Source organism: Pongo pygmaeus, chromosome 18, assembly GCF_028885625.2.
Source record: "Pongo pygmaeus isolate AG05252 chromosome 18, NHGRI_mPonPyg2-v2.0_pri, whole genome shotgun sequence".
NCBI classification, from domain to species: domain Eukaryota; kingdom Metazoa; phylum Chordata; class Mammalia; order Primates; family Hominidae; genus Pongo; species Pongo pygmaeus.
Window position 1 is genome coordinate 71,195,988 of NC_072391.2, and position 19,297 is coordinate 71,215,284.

At 46.1% G+C, this 19,297-nt stretch overlaps 1 protein-coding gene across 1 annotated transcript in view; it reads left to right on the forward strand.

The window, feature by feature from the left end:
* The window catches only part of COG4 (component of oligomeric golgi complex 4), a 43,052-nt gene that overhangs the window by 14,405 nt on the left and 9,350 nt on the right, over positions 1-19,297 (forward strand). Inside the window, exons 8-13 of the mRNA XM_054453767.2 lie at positions 428-486; positions 7,466-7,599; positions 10,539-10,657; positions 11,228-11,394; positions 12,184-12,349; positions 17,938-18,000. Coding sequence (XP_054309742.1) covers positions 428-486; positions 7,466-7,599; positions 10,539-10,657; positions 11,228-11,394; positions 12,184-12,349; positions 17,938-18,000 — 708 coding nt within the window. The remainder of the gene's footprint in view (positions 1-427; positions 487-7,465; positions 7,600-10,538; positions 10,658-11,227; positions 11,395-12,183; positions 12,350-17,937; positions 18,001-19,297) is intronic.

Below are 19,297 nucleotides of genomic sequence, written 5' to 3' on the forward strand. Positions count from 1 at the left end.
GTCCAAGTAATTGTCTCCAATTTCCGCTTCATTCCTAAGATGTTAAAGATAACGTTTGCTTTTTCAGAACTTTATTTTTTCCTTCTTTCGAGCAGAGAAAGTAAAAGTACGACATAGAAATAGGAGTGGCCTCATACAATTGTATTACTAGAACTCCAGTCTAGGAGACTATAAACAGTAGTCTATTGGAACACCATTAGCATGACTTTTAAGCACAGTAATAGAGGTGAGTATTATTAGCATCCAACCCAAAAACAAATCTTTGGCCTGTCATCCTGAAAGCCCACTGCTGGCTTGAAGGGAAGGTAAACCTGGTAAGCAAACTAAACCTAAATGTTCTTGTATGCCAAAAGTTTGGAGTGACCAGCAAGAGGCCAATAGATGTGGGGGTGGGGAAAAATATTCTCATTCCTGTGGTATGTTGCAGTTCCGGCATGTTCAGAACAACTTGATGAGAAATTCTACAACAGAAAAAATCGAACCAAGGTAATAATCCTTCTCTCTTCGGCCCACAGGAGTTTGAATTGGTAATCATGTATATATAATTCAGACTACTCTGTTACAATGTGGTCTATGTTTTAAAAATATTTTATCAATTACTCTTATTTTTCAGTGGAATGTATCATATGAACAAAAGTATATATAAATAAAATGTATAATAAATCATAATCAGCCAGGCGTGGTGGCTCATGCCTGTAATCCCAGCACTTTGGGAGGCCGAGGCAGGCAGATCACAAGGTTGGGAGTTCGAGACCAGCCTGGCCAATATGGTGAAACCCCGTCTCTAATAAAAATACAAAAATTAGCTGGGCATGGTGGTGCACGCCTGTAGTCCCAGCTACTCAGAAGGCTGAGGCAGGAGAATCGCTTGAACCCGGAGGCGGAGTTTGCAGTGAGCTGAGATCGCACCACTGCACTCCAGCCTGGGTTACAGAGCGAGACTCCGTCTCAAAAAATAATAAATAATAAATCATAATCAGTACAATCGTGTGTCATTTAATGACTGGAATACATTTTTTTTTCTTTTTTTGAGACAGTGTCACTCTGTCACCCACGCTGGAGTGCAGTAGCGTGATCTTGGCTCACTACAGCCCCTGCCTCCCAGGTTCAAGCGATTCTCCTCCCTCAGCCTCCCAAGTAGCTGGAACTACAGGCGTGCACCACCATTCCCAGCTAATTTTTTATAATTTTAGTAGAGACAGGGTTTTGCCATGATGGCCAGGTTAGTCTCAAACTCTGACCTTAAGTGATCCTCCCACCTCAGCCTCCCAAAATGCTGAGATTATAGGCATGAGCCACCATACCCTGCCAACAACTGGAGTACATTCTGAGAAATACATCGTTAGACGATTTCCATTGTGTCAACATCGTAGGGTGTTCTTAGCCTACTACACACCTAGGCTATATGATACAAACTATTGCTCCTAGACTATAAACCTGTATGGCATATTACTGTACTGAATACCATAGGCAATTATAACACAATGGTAAGTACTTGTATATCTAAACATATCTAAACATAGAAAAGGTACAGTAAAAATATAATATTATAATATTATGGGAACACTCTTGTGTATACCGATACAGTATTTTTTGTTGTTGTTTTGGGGTTTTTTTGTTTTTTTGAGATAAGGTCTTGCTTTGTTGCCCAGGCCAGACTGCAGTACGGTGGTATGATCCTGGCTCACTGCAGCCTTGACCTTCTGGGCTTAAGCAATCCTCCCACCTCGGCCTCCTGAGTAGCTGGGACACATATCAGTAGCTGGTGTATACATATTGTACACTACCATGCTGGGCTAATTTTTGTATTTTTTGTAGAGACAAGGTTTTGCCATGTTGCCTAGGCTGGTCTGGAACTCCTGGGCTCAAGTGATCCTCTCACCTCCCAAAGGCTTCCCAAAGTGATGGGATTACAGGCGTGAGCCACCATGCCCAGCCCAGCAGTTCATTTTTGACCAAAATGTTCTTATGTAGCATGACTACACTTGAAGCCCCCAGAGTGACTCTCCTCTTCCCTTCCCACAAAGGTAACTACTATCCTAAAATTTTAAACTTTTACGTTTTTTTTTTTTTAATTAGAAACAGGGTCTCTGTTTCCCAGGCTGGAGTGAAGTGGTACAGTGACACAATCACAGCACACTGTAAACACCAACTCGTGGACTCAGGCGATCCTCCAGCCTCAGCCTCCTGAGTAGCTCCTGATTAGCTAGGATTACAGTCACCACTCCCAGCTAAATGTTTTTCTTCTTTTTTTTTGAGGCAGTCTCGCTCTTTTGTGCAGGCTGGAGTGCAGTGGCATGGTGTGATATCGACTCACCACAACCTCTGCCTGCCAGGTTCAGCGATTCTCCTGCCTCAGCTTCCCAAGTAGCTGGGACTATAGGCAGGTGCCACCACGCCCAGTTAATTTTTTTGTATTTTTAGTAGAGATGAGGTTTTTTTTTTTTTATTTAGACGGAGTCTCGCTCTGTCGCCCAGGCTGGAGTGCAGTGGCACGATCTCGGCTCCCTACAAGCTCCGCCTCCTGGATTCATGCCATTCTCCTGCCTCAGCCTCCCGTGTAGCTGGGACTACAGGTGCCCGCCACCATGCCCAGCTAATTTTTTTTTTTTTTGTATTTTTAGTAGAGACAGGGTTTTACCGTGTTAGCCAGGATGGTCTCAATCTCCTGACCTCGTGATCCACCCGCCTAAGCCTCCCAAAGTGCTGGGATTACAGGCATGAGCCACCGCGCCTGGCCAAGATGAGGTTTTGCCATGTTGGCCAGGCTGGTCTCAAACTCCTGACCTCAGGTGATCCACCCACCTCGGCCTCCCAAAGTGCTGGAATTACAGGCATGAGCCACCATGCCTGGCCAATTTTTTAATTTTTGGTAGAGATGAGGGCTTGCTATGTTGCCCAGGATGGTCTTGAACCCCAGATCTCAAGTGATTCCCCCTGCCTCAGCCTCCCAAAGCACTGGAATTACAGGCATGAGCCCCTGTAATCCAGCCAAACTTTTACCTTTTTTTTTTTTTTTTTTTTTTTTTTTTTTTTTTTTTTTGAGACAGAGTCTCACTCTATCGCTCAGGCTGGAGTGGAGTGGTGCTATCTCGGCTCACTGCAAGCTCCACCTCCCGGGTTCACGCCATTCTCCTGCCTCGGCCTCCCGAGTAGCCGGGACTACAGGTGCCCACCACCATGCCCGGCTAATTTTTTGTATTTTTAGTAGAGACAGGGTTTCACGGTGTTAGCCAGGATGGTCTCGATCTCCTGACCTCATGATCTGCCCGCCTTTGGCCTCCCAAAGTGCTGGGATTACAGGTGTGAGCCACTGCTCCCAGCCTACTTTTTTATGATAAAAATAATATGTGCTTCTTACAAGAAAATTCAGCGGGCGCAGTGGCTCACACCTGTAATCCCAGCACTTTGGGAGGCTGAGTCAGGCGGATCACGAGGTCAGGAAATCAAGACCGTCCTGGCTAACACGGTGAAACCCTGTCTCTACTAAAAAAAAAAAAAAACAAAAAATTAGCCGGGCGTGTTGGCGGGTGCCTGTAGTCCCAGCTACTCGGGAGGCTGAGGCAGGAGAATGGTGTGAACCTGGGAGGCGGAGGTTGCAGTGAGCCAAGATCGCACCACTGCACTCCAGCCTGGGTAACAGAGCAAGACTCTGTCTCAAAAAAAAAAAAAAAAAAAAAAAAGAAGAAAATCCAAACATAAAATATATTCATTCAATCAAAGTTTTACTGAGTACACATGTGCCAGATACTGGTCCTTGATATGGCAACAAGCAAAGTGAGCAAGCAAACATAATTTTTTCTTCGTGGCACCTATGGTCTATAAAGTAGATAATAGCAATAGCTAACACATATGTAATGTCAACTGTATGCCAGACACTGTTCTGAACACTTAATAAATATTAAATCATTTAATCCAAGGTTTCTTAACTTCTGCACTAACGGCATTTTGACTGGATTTTTTTTTTTTTTTTTGTGACAGTCTTGCTCTGTCACCCAGGCTAGAGTACAGTGGCATGGTCTCGGCTCACTGCAACCTACGCCTCCTGGGTTCAAGCAATTTTCCTGCCTCAACCTCCCAAGTAGCTGGGATTACAGGCACCCCGCCAGCGTGCCTGGCTAATTTTTGTATTTTTAGTAGAGACGAGGTTTCACCATCTTGGCCAGGCTGGTCTCAAACTCCTGACCTTGTAATCCACCCACCTCGGCCTCCCAAAGTGCTGGATTACAGGAGTGAGCCACCATGCCCGGCCTCTTTTTTTTTTTTTTTAAATAGAATCTCACTCACTCCATCACCCAGGCTGGAGTGCAGTGGCTCAATTTCGGCTCACTGCAATCTCCGCCTCCCAGGATCAAGCAGTTCTCGTGCCTCTGCCTCCCGAGTAGCTGAGATTACAGGCACTCACCACTATGTCTGGCTAATTTTTATATTTTTAGTAGAGAGGGGGTTTCACCTTGTTGTCTAGGCTGGTCTTGAACTCCTAACCTCAGGTGATCTGCCCGCCTCAGCCTCCCAAAGTAGTGGGATTACAGTCGTGAACCACTGCACCCGGCCTTGACTGGATAATTTTTTGTTAGGTGGGGTCTGTTCTACGCATTGTAAGATGGTTAGCAGCATCCCTGGCCTCTATCCACCAGATGCTAAAATACCCCAGGGGGGTATGGGTAGGGGAATGGGGGAGCTGGGAATAAAATCGCCCTCAGTAGAAAATCACTGATTTAATCCATAAGCATTTTCCAGTGGAAGAAACTGAAGGCTGGAGGGGTCAGATGACTTGCCCAAGGTCATGCAGCTAGAAAATGGCAGTGAGAAATGGAATCCAAGCAGTCTGACTCTAGAGTGGATGCTGTCAGCCACTGTGATATACTGAGTGTAGGGTGCAGGACAACATGTCATAAAGAGATGTAGTAGCCTAGTCTGGGAAAGTTGAAGAAATAATTCCTGAGGAAATGACCTTAGGTCTGAGACCTTAAGAGTAAGTAAGAGTTAAGATGTGAGGAGTATTCCAGATAGAGCAAGGAAAGCATGTGCAAAGGTCATGTGTTTTTTTAAAACTGAAAGAAGGCCAGTGTAGCTGAAGTTCAAAGAGTAGAGGAGAGCCTGAAATGGTGAATATGGAGAGATCATTAGAGTCAGGCCGTTCAGAGTCTTGTATTCTGAGAGCTATGGAAACTATATGATATGACCAGATTTATGTTTGTAAAGATCTCTTGGGGCCAGGTGCCAAGGTGGCTCACACCTGTAGTACCAGCACTTTGGGAGGCAGAGATGGGCAGATCGCTTGAGCCTAGGAATTCGAGACCAGCCTGGACAACATGGGGAAACCCCATCTTTACCAAAAATACAAAAATTAGCCAGACGTGGTGGCACATGTCTATAATCCCAGCTACTTGGGAGGCTGAGGTGGGAGGATTGCCTGATCCCAGGGAAGCTGAGCCTGCAGTGAGCTGTGATTGTGCCACTGTACTCCAGCCTGGGAGACAGACAGTGACCCTATCTCAAAAAAGACAAAAGAAGAAAGAAAGAAAAGACCTCTTGGACTTCAGTGTGCAAAGGAAGTTAATTTTTGTATATTATGTGAGGTAGGAGTTCAACTTGATTCTTTTTCATGTGGATCTCAGTTGTCCTAGCACAATTTGCTGAAAAGACCCTTCGTTGTTTATTGAATTGTCCTAGCGCTCATTGAAAATCAGTCAACCATCTGGACTCACAGTTCTGTTCCATTAATCCATATATCTATTCATATGCCAGTACCACAGTCTTGATTGCTGTGGCTTCGTAGTTAGTTTTGAAATTAGAAAGTGGAATTCCTCCAACTTTGTATTTTTCAAGATTATTTTGGCTATTCATCACGATAAATGAATGAGTGTAGGGCAGTTTAATGGTATTTCCTAACATCCTGCCAGGGCTAAATTAGAGATTGGAGAGTTTTCTTTCACATGAGACACAGATAATCTTTTTTTTTTTTTTTTTTTTTTTTAAGACAGAGTTTCGCTCTTGTTGCCCAGGCTGGAATGCAATGGCATGATCTCAGCTCACCGCAACCTCCGCCTCCTGGGTTCAAGCGATTCTCCTGCCTCAGCCTCCATAGTAGCTGGGATCACAGGCATGTGCCACCACGCCCGGCTAATTTTGTATTTTTAGTAGAGACAGGGTTTCTCCATGTTGGTTAGGCTGGTCTCGAACTCCCGACCTCAGGTGATCCACCCACCTCAGCCTCCCAAAGTGCTGGGATTACAGGCGTAAGCCACCGCGCCCGGCCTCTTTTTTTTTTTTTTTTTTGAGACGGAGTCTTGCTCTCTCTCTAGGCTGGAGTGCAGTGGCGCGATCTCAGCTCACTGCAGCCTCCACCTCCTGGGTTCAAGCGATTCTCCTGCCTTGGCCTCCTGAGTAGCTGGGACTACAGGCATGCGCCACCACACCCAGCTAATTTTTGTATTTTTAGTAGAAATTGGGTTTCACCATGTTGGCTGGGATGGTCTCGATCTCTTGACCTCATGATCCGCCCGCCTCAGCCTCCCAAAGTGCTGGGATTACAGGCGTGAGCCACCATGCCTGGTCATAGGTAATCTTTATTCAAACCACAAAAGAGGCCAGGTGCTGTAGCTCATGCCTGTAATCCCAGCACTTCAAGAGGCCAAGGCAGGAGGATCACTTGAGGCCAGGAGTTCGAGACTGGCCTAGCCAACATGGCAAAATCCCATCTCTACTAAAGATACAAAAATCTGGAAAAAAAAAAAATCTGCCAGGTGGGGTGGCACACACCTGTAATCCCAGCTACTCACGTGGCTAAGGCATGAGACTCACTTGAACCTAGAGGTGGAGGTTGCAGTGAGCCAAGATTGCACCACTGCACTCCAGCCTAGGCAACAGAGCAAGACTCTGTCTCAAAAAGAAAAGAAAACAAGCCGGGCACAGTGGCTCACACCTGTAATTCCAGCACTTTGGGAGGCTGAGGCGGGTGGATCACAAGGTCAGGAGGTCGAGACCATCCTCGCTAATACAGTGAAACCCCGTCTCTACTAAAAATACAAAAAATTAGCCGGGCATGGTGGCGGGCGCCTGCAGTCCCAGCTACTCAGAAGGCTGAGGCAGGAGAAATGGCGTGAACCCAGGAGGCGGAGCTTGCAGGAGCTGAGATCGAGCCACTGCATTCCAGCCTGGGCAACAGAGCAAGACTCCATCTCGAAAAAAAAAGAAAAGAAAAGAAGACACATCTCCCAACTTTTTATTTAGGTCTGGCAGAATTTTAGAGAGTGAATGATTTAGGTGAAGCAGGTAAATGGAAAATGTGATTGACAGCTATCTCTGATTCTAATTGGGCCAGCAGAGCTAGGAGGGCCATCTGGCAGAGCTGTTCCTTATGGGCCCAGTGGGGAGGGGGAATTTGGGACTCTTTGCCCTGTAGCTCTTGTGTCTAAGGGAATCCATTGTCCTCCTGTTCCTTCTGCTCCATGTGTCTCAGAGAACTGGACCCCATCCTGACTGAGGTCACCCTGATGAATGCCCGCAGTGAGCTATACTTACGCTTCCTCAAGAAGAGGATTAGCTCTGATTTTGAGGTGGGAGACTCCATGGCCTCAGAAGAAGTAAAGCAAGGTAAAAATATTTCCCATATTTTTGGTGAGGGTTGAGATAACAATTGGCAGTGTTTCTTAATAGTTAAGCCACAGATCTCTTATTAAGGAAACAGTTGGGACTTATTAGCCCCTGGTGGTCTGTAGGCAAATTGACTCCCAGGAAGAAATCTAAATTTACTGGATTTTAGAATTGGACTAGATCTTTGAGGCCATCTAATCACTTTACAGATGAGGACACTGGTGCCGTGTTTTAAATTTTATGGGATATAAATTATACTTCAATAAAGTGTTCTTTGTTTTTTTTTTGTTTGTTTTAAAGAGTACATAGGCCAGATGCGGTGGCTCACATCTGTAATCCCAGCACTTTGGGAGGCTGAGGCGGGTGGATTACCGGAGGTCAGGAGTTCAAGACCAGCCTGACCAATAGGTGAAACCGCATCTCTACTAAAAATACAAAAATTAGCCGAGCATGGTGCAATGCACCTGTAGTCCCAGCTACTCGGGAGGTTGAGACGGGAGAATTGCTTGAACCCTGGGGGGCATAGGGCCAAGATTGTGCCACTGCACTCCAGCCTGGGTGACAGAGCCAGAATCTGTCTCAAAAAAAAAAAAAAAAAAAGAGTATATAATGTACAGGAATCCTCTCATCCCTCTCAGTCTCCCAGTTCCCCCCAGTCACAATTTTTCAAGGAATAATTGATATTGATAAGAAAGGGGGCTGGGTGCAGTGGCTCACACCTGTAATCCCAACACTTTGGGAGGCTGAGGCAGGAGAATCGCTTGAGCTCAAGAGTTCAAGACCAGCCTGGGCAACATGACAAGACCCTGTCACTATATTAAAAGATAAAAATTTTGGCTGGGTATGGTGGCTCACGCATAATCCCAAAACTTTGGGAGGCCGAGGAGGAAGGATGCTTGAGCCCAGGAGTTTGAGACCAGCCTGGTCAACATAGTGAAACCCCATCTCTAAAAAATTAAATTAAATTAAATTAAATAATAAAAGATAAACATTTAAAAAAATTTTTAGGTCGGGCGCGGTGGCTCACGCCTGTAATCCCAGCGCTTTGGGAGGCCGAGGCGGGCGGATCACAAGGTCAGGAGATTGAGACCGTCCTGGCTAATGTGGTGAAACTCTGTCTCTACTAAAAATACAAAAAAATTAGCCAGGCGTGGTGACAGGCGCCTGCAGTCCCAGCTACTCGGGAGGCTGAGGCAGGAGAATGGCGTGAACCTGGGAGGCGGAGCTTGCAGTGAGCCGAGATCGTGCCACTGCACTCCAGCCTGGGCGACAAGAGAGACTCTGTCTCAAAAATAAATACATAAATAAATAAATAAATAAATAAATAAATTTTTTTAAAAGGTATGCCAAAGTCCAATTTCATTTACAGATTGACTCGCTAGGTTTTTAAAATGACCATTTAATTCCTGCTGGCTACTAAAGTAAGAGTTAAAGGAAAAAAATTAAAAAAATAAAAATCCTGCTGGGCAAATATATGCAGGGTTCTTTGGGCTGGGACTTGAGACCCACCCAGCATCTGTGGCATTCTGCATGGCTTGTGCCAATAATATGTGGCAGGGGCGTTACAGAATCAGTGTATAAAGGAAATTGTGTGCTCATTCGGAGTTCACTTGTCAATGTCAGTGATGACTATCACTTGATCTTAGCCAAAAGACTGAGAAGCAATAATGATGACTATCACTATTCAGAGCTGTGCTGCCCAATACGTAGCCATTCATGAATTGAAATTAAAATTCAAATTTAATTACAATTAAATAAAATTTTAAATTCATCTTTCTCACCTGGATTCCGAGAAAAAAACATTTTAATAAAAAAATAAAAATATTCAGTTCCTAAGTTATGTTCATCACATTTCACCTGCTCAATCGCTAACATGGCTAATGGCTACTATATCAGATAACAGATACGGAATATTTTCTCTTATCTTGTTGTTTGTTTATTTTTTGTAGAGACAGAGTATTGCTGTGTTGCCCAGGCTGGTCTCAAAACTCCTGGACCCAAGCGATCCTCCCACCTTGGCCCCACAAAGTGCTGGGATTACAGGTGTGAGCCACCACACCTGACCAGAATATTTTCATTATCACAGAAATTCTATTGGACAATACTGGTGTAGAGAATGAAATATTCTATATCCAGTATATTTTTATCTTTGCCATGGACACTTACATCTTTTGACTCCTATTAATTAATCCTAAGGGAATGATGGAAAAGGAGTAAAAAGTTTTTCGTACAAAAGTATTCACTATAATCTCCAATTATTATGATTTTCGGTTATCTCCAGTAATGGCAAAATATTTGGAAATAACCAGGTGTCTAAAAATAGAGTGGTTATTTTCTCAATTTCACATGAAACAACGTAAAAGTTAAAAATAAGCCCGGGCATGGTGGCTCACGCCCGTAATCCCAGCAATTTGGGAGGCCGACGCAGGCGGATCACCTGAGGTCAGGAGTTCGAGACCAACCTCAACATGGAGAAACCCCGTCTCTACTAAAAATACAAAATTAGCCGGGCGTGGTGGTGCATGCCTGTAATCCCAGCTACTCGGGAGGTTGAGGCAGGAGAATTGTTTGAACCTGGGAGGCAGGGGTTGCGATGAGCCGACATCGCGCCATTGTACTCCAGCCTGGGCAACAAGAGTGAAACTCTATCTCAAAAAAAAAAAAAATAGTTAAAAAAAGTAGTTTTTAAAATGTGGATTATGCACCTGATGAAATGCCACATAGTCATGAAAAATAAGGTAGGTGAAAACATGGAAAATATTTATGATATACTTTTTTAAAGCAGAATTCAAAATTGCTATCTGTATCATGATTATAACCATGTAAAATATGTACATATTTCGAAGAAAGACTAGAAAGGAACCTGAAAAAATGAAAAAAGTTGCTCTGTTTCCCTTGGGGGAAAAAAAATGAGTATTCCTTTCTTGGCTGTCCCCTAGAGCACCAGAAGTGTCTGGACAAACTCCTCAATAACTGCCTTTTGAGCTGTACCATGCAGGAGCTAATTGGCTTATATGTTACCATGGAGGAGTACTTCATGAGGGAGACTGTCAATAAGGTAGGACATAGGACGCATCTCTTGGAAATGGGGCTTCCGGTCCAAGAAGCCAGGCTGAAGGAAATGGCTGAGGCATGTCATATTTCTTGGTCCTGCTTTGAGAATACTCTTGCATGCAGATTGTGTGGTACCACTTTGTATGGTTAGAGAGCATCTTTGGAGTCGTTGTGCTCTTTGTATACCCAGCTAGGACTTCCTTCCCAAGAATTACAAAAGAACAGCTCAGCTCAGCTCTTCAGGGAGCCCACTTGTTCCCTACCTCCCTGAAGGTTTGTGGGTAAGGAGCCTCAGGGAAGTAGGGCCTCTGCAGATGTCTTACACTCCCCAGGTAATGGATCTCTGCAGGGCTAAGGCCCGAAATATTTAATTTGTTCACCTAGTGATCAATAGGGAAGTGAGCTATTTTGACAAGGAGGATGCACACCAATCCATGACCAGAACACACCATGTTGGGAGAAACATGGACAAGGTACAGAAAAGGGAGCAGAGCTAGGGCCAGTGTACCCAGAATCATCTAGAACATGACATGCACAACTGGGACCCTCAGTGTTGGCTTTGCCTTTTGGGTAGGCTGTGGCTCTGGACACCTATGAGAAGGGCCAGTTGACATCCAGCATGGTGGATGATGTCTTCTACATTGTTAAGAAGTGCATTGGGCGGGCTCTGTCCAGCTCCAGCATTGACTGTCTCTGTGCCATGATCAACCTTGCCACCACAGAGCTGGAGTCTGACTTCAGGTACAGTTGACTCCCTTTCTCCTTTCTAGGCAGAAAGGCCCTTCCTGTTGATTCCTCAGGCCCATTTGTTTCTGCCCTTTGTCCTCATGATTCTAGTTAAGTTCTATACAGGACATAAGCTCCTATCCCTAAGATAGTATCCTTGGCTTCAGGAAGCTGTTGGTCAGCCATATATCTCATGGGCCAAATTTCTGTTCCCTGGACTAGACTGAAGGAGCTATGGGCCCTTAGACGTAGGAAAGAGAACAGGCAGTTCAGATGAATGATATCACCAATAGGTACCATTGCTACAGGCCCAGCACTATGCTAATCTCCTGCGCTTTTGAGGTGCTAATAACAACCCTATGAGGTAGGAACTGTTAGCTCTGTTTTATAGATGAGGAAACTGGGCTTTAGGGAGATTCCGTCCTCGTCAAAGATCCACCATTTAGGAGTCAGAGGTGGAATCCAGAACTGAGTGACTCAAAACCTGTTCTCAACTCCTACGTGGTACTGCGTTCACTAAGCTGCACAGCTTTGTTGGGAGTGCAGTGGTGATGGCTAAAAGCCTCATAAACAGTAGAGATTGGCCAGGCTCCCCTGTATGTTCTTGTCACATCAGTGTCCTTGAGGGGGTGCTGGTTACTTTCATACCCTGGCTCCTCAGGTCTCCTACAGTGGTCTTAAGGACTGGTTATTCCCCCTAAAAGAGCACCTTGTGCTACTGGGTCAGAGTGGTGAAGACTGGCCCTTCTGTCCTGGTGGCCAAGTTGAGCACCGTCAATCCCTCTATGCAATCCTGCCCCCCAGGGATGTTCTGTGTAATAAGCTTCGGATGGGCTTTCCGGCCACCACCTTCCAGGACATCCAGCGCGGGGTGACAAGTGCCGTGAACATCATGCACAGCAGCCTCCAGCAAGGCAAATTTGACACAAAAGGCATCGAGAGTACTGACGAGGCGAAGATGTCCTTCCTGGTAGGTACCCCACAGCTCACGAGCTGGGTTGGTTTATCTCAAGAGGTTACGCTATTACTGCTAAGCCACAGTATAATTGGCCTCTAGCTAGAGACTTTTCCTCCAGTGTCTATATAGAAGGAAAATTCCTCCTTTAAGGGAAGTTCCTCTCAGAAGGTTCTGAAACTATTTCTTACTCAGGGACATATTCTGAGCAGCCTGAGCCACGATAGAGGCTGGGCTGTCCAGCTGTCACCTAGCATTCATTCCCCAGAGCACTGCCCAGCTGCTCAGGAGTTCACTGAGTGTCAAGCTTGGCTTGCATCTGCCACAGAACCAGCTCTACCATCTGTGCCAGGCCACCAGACTGCTTCTCTGAGGAGAGGCCCGCGGCATGGGCAGGCGCCAGTCCTTCGGGCCTGCCGTCACTGCTCTGCTAGCACATGTCTTAGGCTTTCAACTTCCTCTGGAAAGAAGGCTTTATTAAAGCCCTTTGCTACCCAGAATGACAGATGTGATAAAGCAGCAAGCCTTCCATTGTGTGACAGCTTGGAAAGGAGGAGCACAGAAGGATGAAAGGATTTGTACAAAGCAACAACCAGTTTGTGATGAGCCAGAGAGACCACAAATGAGTCCTAAGCTCAAGATCAGGCCTCTCTGGCACACGCTGTCTTAGCACGCACGGGAGTAGCACAGTCCAACGTCCATTCTGCTCCATCCCCCACATTGGCCGCACCCTGAGTCTTGACTCCTGAGGCTCCGAGCCTGAAAGAAACATCTAGTAGCATCTGTAGCCCACAGGTGGGGTTGGATGCAAAAATGTTCACGTGCATTTTTGGGTCACAGGGTCCTTCCTTAACTTTTATCAGATTCTTTTTTTTTTTTTTTTTTTTTTTTTTAGATGGAGTCTTGCTCTTGTTCCCCAGGCTGGAGTGCAATGGCGTAACCTTGGCTCACTGCAACCTCCGCCTCACAGGTTCAAGCAATTCTCCTGCTTTAGCCTCCCGAGTAGCTGGGATTACAGGCATGCGCCACCATACCCGGCTAATTTTTTTTTTTTTTTTTAGTAAAGACTGGGTTTCGCCATGTTGGCCAGGCTGGTCTCGAACTTCTGACCTCAAGTGATCACCCGTCTTGGCCTCCCAAAGTGTTGGGATTACAGGCATGAGCCACCACACCTAGCTATCATATTCTTAAAAGGATCTGTGACCCCCAAAAGAGTTTAGAGCTGTTACTTTCAGAGAGAGAAGCCTAAACTTGCTAATATCTACCAACCCCTGTGCAGAGGAACCCATAGTAACTGGTTATGAGACAGATCCAATATGAAAGCTGTTTAGGCAGCCCCACTCTCTTCCTGTCATAGAAAATATTTGCCCTGGGCATGGTTTCTGTCAATCTAGGATATCATGGTTGCTGCCAAAAAAAGATCAGATCCAAAAAACTTTGCCTGTGAAAGTTGTTACCTTTGGAGAACTTTGCCAAAATGCCCAGCAACCAGCATCACATCGTGAACCAACTTAAATATTTTGTTTGTGATTTTTTTTACAGAACTTACTTTCATTTCTGTGCTCAGAAATAATCATTGGCTGCTTGCTGCCTACCACATCAAAGCTAGATGTCTTTGTTTAAGCCTCCTAACTCTAACCCATCCCACCTTTCCAGTTCCGTTTTCCACCACTTGACTACACGTCTCCAAAACCGGCCAGTGCGTATTCACTCTGTGAGGACCTCCCATTAACACAGTTTCATTGTTTGAGGCCCCAGAAGATAAGACCAAAAAGAGAGGTGATGCTAAATGCTTGGTGACAGGTTTCTGGTTTTCCTGACACCAAGTATTTAAAATGTCATCACTCCCATTGCAGGACCTATTTTTTATGTCACCTTGATTCATTTGGCTGTCAAGATGAATTCTCCAAATGTACTGACATCATGCACTGTGGGCAGGGAATAAACCCAGTGAATCCACGCTTACTAGGGCTGTCAGTACAGGGGAAACTTTGAAATCAATACCATTTGAACTCAAATCCATAAGTCCTCATGACAGTTATTCTTGGTGCTCTTAATTGCCTTGGAAACACTTATGGCCTTCATCCTTCAGCTGTCATGACAGGACAGTTATTTGGAAACTTGTGACATTAGAGGCCTCATGTTGTGGCATATTAAAGAAAGACCGTTAGGCTTATCTGTCCACAATCAGTGGCCTAAGCAGCACTGTCAGCATCATGACTTTCAGCACTGGCTGCAGGACACTGACAAGGGAAGCACTCCGGGGAAGATGAGAGGGACTTGCTAGTCACAGCCCCTGGGGTTCTGAGATCCTCCTTTTACCCTGAAATCCTGAAGCTCCTGACTCATGTCTCGAAGACTGACTCCTGCTTACCTCACCCCTGCCTTCCTCATCATGCCACCAGCAGACCAGTTTACAGGCAGTGAGATCCCCAGGCCCTCTATTTCCTCCCACACATGGCCTCTAGATGAGTATTCCCGAACCACAGCTGTGCTCATGTGGCATTCACCTGCTTTAAAAATCCTCAGTGCCAGCCCACTGTCCACAGGTCACAGGGCTAACTGCAGCAGAGCACCCAAGTCCCTGTCAGTCTCTGCCCCTCGCAGGTCTACCTCCTGCCACTTCCCTGCACGTGTCTGTGAACTGACTCTGCTATTTCTCAAATACCTTTTTGGGTTTTCTGCCATTCTGCACTTGCTTATATTATCCCCTTTCCAGAATATATACATTCACTCTCTTACTCATTCCACAAATATTTATTGAGAAACTTCTAAATATCAGGCACTGTTCTGGGTTCTAGAGCTACACTGCCCAACATGGTAGCCACCAGCCACAGGTGGCTATTGAAATTTACATTTAAATTAAAAATCCACTTCCTGAGTTGTACTAGCTATGCTTCAGGTGCTCAGTAGCCACACATGGCTGGGGGCTACCATACCAGACAGTGCAGTTAGAATATTTCCATCAAGTGGAAAGGTAGACAGTGCTGTATAGAGACGCAGTGGTGAAGAAAACAGGCTAGATCCATGGAGACAAGAAATAGATAAACCAGAGAATGTCAGGAAATCCTAAGGACTATTAAGAAAATATCAAATAGGACAGTGAGCTAGAGAGAGGCTGATGGGGGTGGAGAAATGTTCTCACCTTCATCTCCTGTCAGAATTATGTTCTACCCTTTTATGTTCAGCTCAGCTACCAACCCTGCCATGGAACCTTCCTTGAAGGCCTCACACCATAACGTTTGTTCTTTCCTCTGAATGGCCAGAGCAATTGGTGCCTTAATACTTCTGCCCCATGCTACTTTTTTTTTTTTGGAGATGGAGTTTCGTTCTTGTTGCCCCAGCTGGGGTGCAATGGCACGATCTTGGCTCACTGCAACCTCCGGTTCAGTTCAATCAGGTTCAAGTGATTCTCCTGCCTCAGCCCCCCAAGTAGCTGGGATTACAGGCATCTGCCACCACACCCGACTAATTTTTGTATTTTTAGTAGAGACGGGGTTTTGCCATGTTGGCCAGGATGGTCTCGAACTCCTGACCTCAGGTGATCCACCCATCTCGGCCTCCCAAAGTGCTGGGATTACAGGCGTGAGCCACCATGCCCATGCTACTTTTTTTTTTTTTTTTTTTGAGACGGAGTTTTGCTGTTGTTGCCCAGGCTGGAGTACAATGGCGTGATCTTGGCTCACCGCAACCTCCGCCCCCTGGGTTCAAGCGATTCTTCTGTCTCAGCCTCCCAAGTAGCTGGGATTACAGTCATGCACCATCACGCCTGGCTAATTTTGTTTTTTTTTTTAGTAGAGACGGGGTTTCTCCATGTCGGTCAGGCTAGTCCCGAACTCCCAACCTCAGGTGATCCACCTGTGTCAGCCTCCCAAAGTGCTGGGATTACAGGCATGAGCCACCGCGCCCGGCCTCCATGCTACTTTTATCATTAGTATTTCTGCACCTAGTCTGTAAGACAGTCATGTTATGAAAAAAGTCGTCTTTGGACCAGAGTAGGGAGAACTGAATTCATTTTTTTAGTTTATTTGTTTATTATAAAGGATATTATATAGGATACAGATGAAGAGACGAATAGGGCAAATTATGCGGGAAGGGGTATGGAGCTTCCATGCCCTCCCCGGATGGCCACTGTCCAGGAACCTCCACCTGTTTATCCATCTGGAAGCTCAGAGACCCAAATTCTAAGCCTGGCTCCAGCTTTGTGGCCTTGTCATTCTGAGTGTCTGTCCCTTTTCGTGCTTTGTTATTCTTCCTGGCATTATATAATGCATTTGTTTACTATCTGGCTTCCCTTCTGGAATGTCAGCTCTGTGGGGAATGGACCATGTCTTTTTTGTTAATTGCTTTCTCTCAGTGCCTAGAACTGTGCCTGGCACATCCAGGTGCTCAGTAAATATTTGCTGAATCAGTTGCTGTCTGACCTTCGTGAATCATTTTACTTTTTTTTTTTTTTTTTTTTTTGAGACGGAGTTTTGTTCTTGTCACCCAGGCTGGAGTGCAGTGGCGTGATCTCATCTCACTGCAACCTACGCCTCCCAAGTTCAAGCAATTCTCCTGCCTCAGTCTCCCGAGTAGCTGGGATTACAGGCGCCCGCCACCACGCCTGGCTAATTTTTTGTATTTTTAGTAGAGATGGGGTTTCGCCATGTTGCGCAGGCTGGTCTCAAACTCCTGACCTCTTGATCCACCTGCCTCGGCCTCCCAAAGTGCTGGGATTACAGGCATGAGCCACCCTGCCCTGCCTTTTTTTTTTTTTTTTTTTTTTTTTTTTTGAGACAGAGTCTCGCTCTATCATACAGGCTGGAGTGCAGTGACGCAATTTCAGCTCACTGCAACCTCCATCTCCCAGGTTCAAGCGATTCTCCTGCCTCAGCCTCCTGGTAGCTGGGACTACAGATGTGCACCACCACGCCTGGCTAATTTTTGTGTGTGTATTTTTATTAGAGACAGGGTTTCACCATGTTGGCCAGGCTGGTCTTGAACTCCTGACCTCAGGTGATCCACCCGCCTTGGCCTCCCAAAGTGCTGGGATTACAGGTGTGAGCCACCGCACCTGGCCAAATCATTTTTCCTTTTGAGGAGTCTCATTTCCTCCCATGCACTGGGCTTGATAATACGTGTTCTATGGGGGTATTTGGCAGACTCCGTGAGATAAAGAATGAGAAAATACCTCATAGGTGGCAGGCTCTCTGGAAGCTTTTCTTTAATGAATGTCAGGCTTTGTATCACTGACCTGGGGCTTGACCATTTGGAGCCTCAGAACTTATCCTGGACCTGTATGCCTGAGTCATTTCTGCTCTGTAGGTAACACAGTACAAGAAGACCTGAAACCTGAGCTCACTACCTCTGAGGTCCTGATAGCTTTAGGCTCCCTATCATCAGGCACAGAAGAAAGGGCGAGCCTGCTTCCCCATTCTGCCCAATCCAAGAGCTGAGCGTCCTGCTCAGGTGTAGCAGTGTGGGTTTTCATTAGCGCAAGTCTGAACTCCAGCCAGCCCTTCTCTGAGCTTCATGGAGCACAGCTGTCAGCCGGTCTGGCATTGGAGTGGGTGGCAGGCACAGTCGGCAGGAAGTCACGTTCTTCCTTCCTCATCTCCCAGGTGACTCTGAACAACGTGGAAGTCTGCAGTGAAAACATCTCCACTCTGAAGAAGACACTGGAGGTACGAGGGAAATTGCCTATCAGTGGTCAGCAGCCATCTTTTCCCATGTCGGGATAGAGCCCTATACACACATCGTAGTGAAGACACTTATCCTGGTGACATTGAGCCACACTTGAGGGGATTCTTTGGTGACTGACATGATAGCAAGGCATCCTTGGACCAGGGGGAAAAGCTCAGGAGTTGGAAGATCAGAATTCAAATTAGATCTTCCAGGCAAGGCACGGTGGCTCATGCCTATAATCCCAGCACTTTTGGAGGCCAAGACGGGTGGATCACTTGAGGTCAGGAGTTCGAGACCAGCCTAGCTAACATGGCGAAACCCCATCTCTACTAAAAATACAAAAATTAGCTGGGCATGGTTGCAGACACCTGTAATCCCAGCTGCTTGGGAAACTGAGGCAGGAGAATCGCTTGAACCCGGGAGGCAGAGGTTGCAGTGAGCTGAGATCATGCCACTGCACTCCAGCCTGGGCGACAGAGCAGACTCTATCTCAAAATAACACACAAATTAGATCTTCCAGAACATAGTTGGCGTGTGACCTTGGACAAGTCCCTTAGCCCTCTGAGCCTCAGTCCTCTCATCTACAAAATGAGATGCATAGCTCCATCCGGCCCTAGCTTGTGTTTCTTGGGTAGCCTAATGAAAAAACAGGATTGAGGCCAAGTGGCTCATACCTATAAGCTCAACATTTTGGGAGGCCAAGGCAGGAGGATTACTTGAGGCCAGGAGTTTGAGACCAGCCTGGGCAATGTGGTGAGACCTCATCTCTACAAAAAAAAAAACTTTTTTTTTTTAATCAGGATCAAGGCCGGGTGAGGTGGCTCACGCCTGTAATCCTAACACTTTGGGAGGCTGAGGCGGGTGGATCACGAGGTCAGGAATTCAAGACCAGCCTGGCCAAGATGGTGAAACCCCATCTCTACTAAAAATACAAAAAATGAGCCAGCCATGGTGGCGGGCGCCTGTAATCCCAGCTACTCGGGAGGCTGAGGCAGAAAATTGCTTGAACCCAGGAGGCAGAGGTTGCAGTGAGCCGAGATCATGCCACTGCACTCCAGCCTGGGAGACAGAGGGAGAGTCTGTCTCAAAAAAAAAAAAAAATCAGGATCAAAAGCACTTTATAAAAATGACAAATCCCTGTATAAATGTAGGAGATTAAGATAAGGTTTGCCTAATCCTATACAAAGCTAGTAGCTGTTATTTTTTAGAGGAAGGCAGCAGAGTATAGTGGAAATTGCTTGGGCTTTGAAGCCAGACACCCCAAGTTCAAATCTTCACTCGACCACTGCCCAGCTG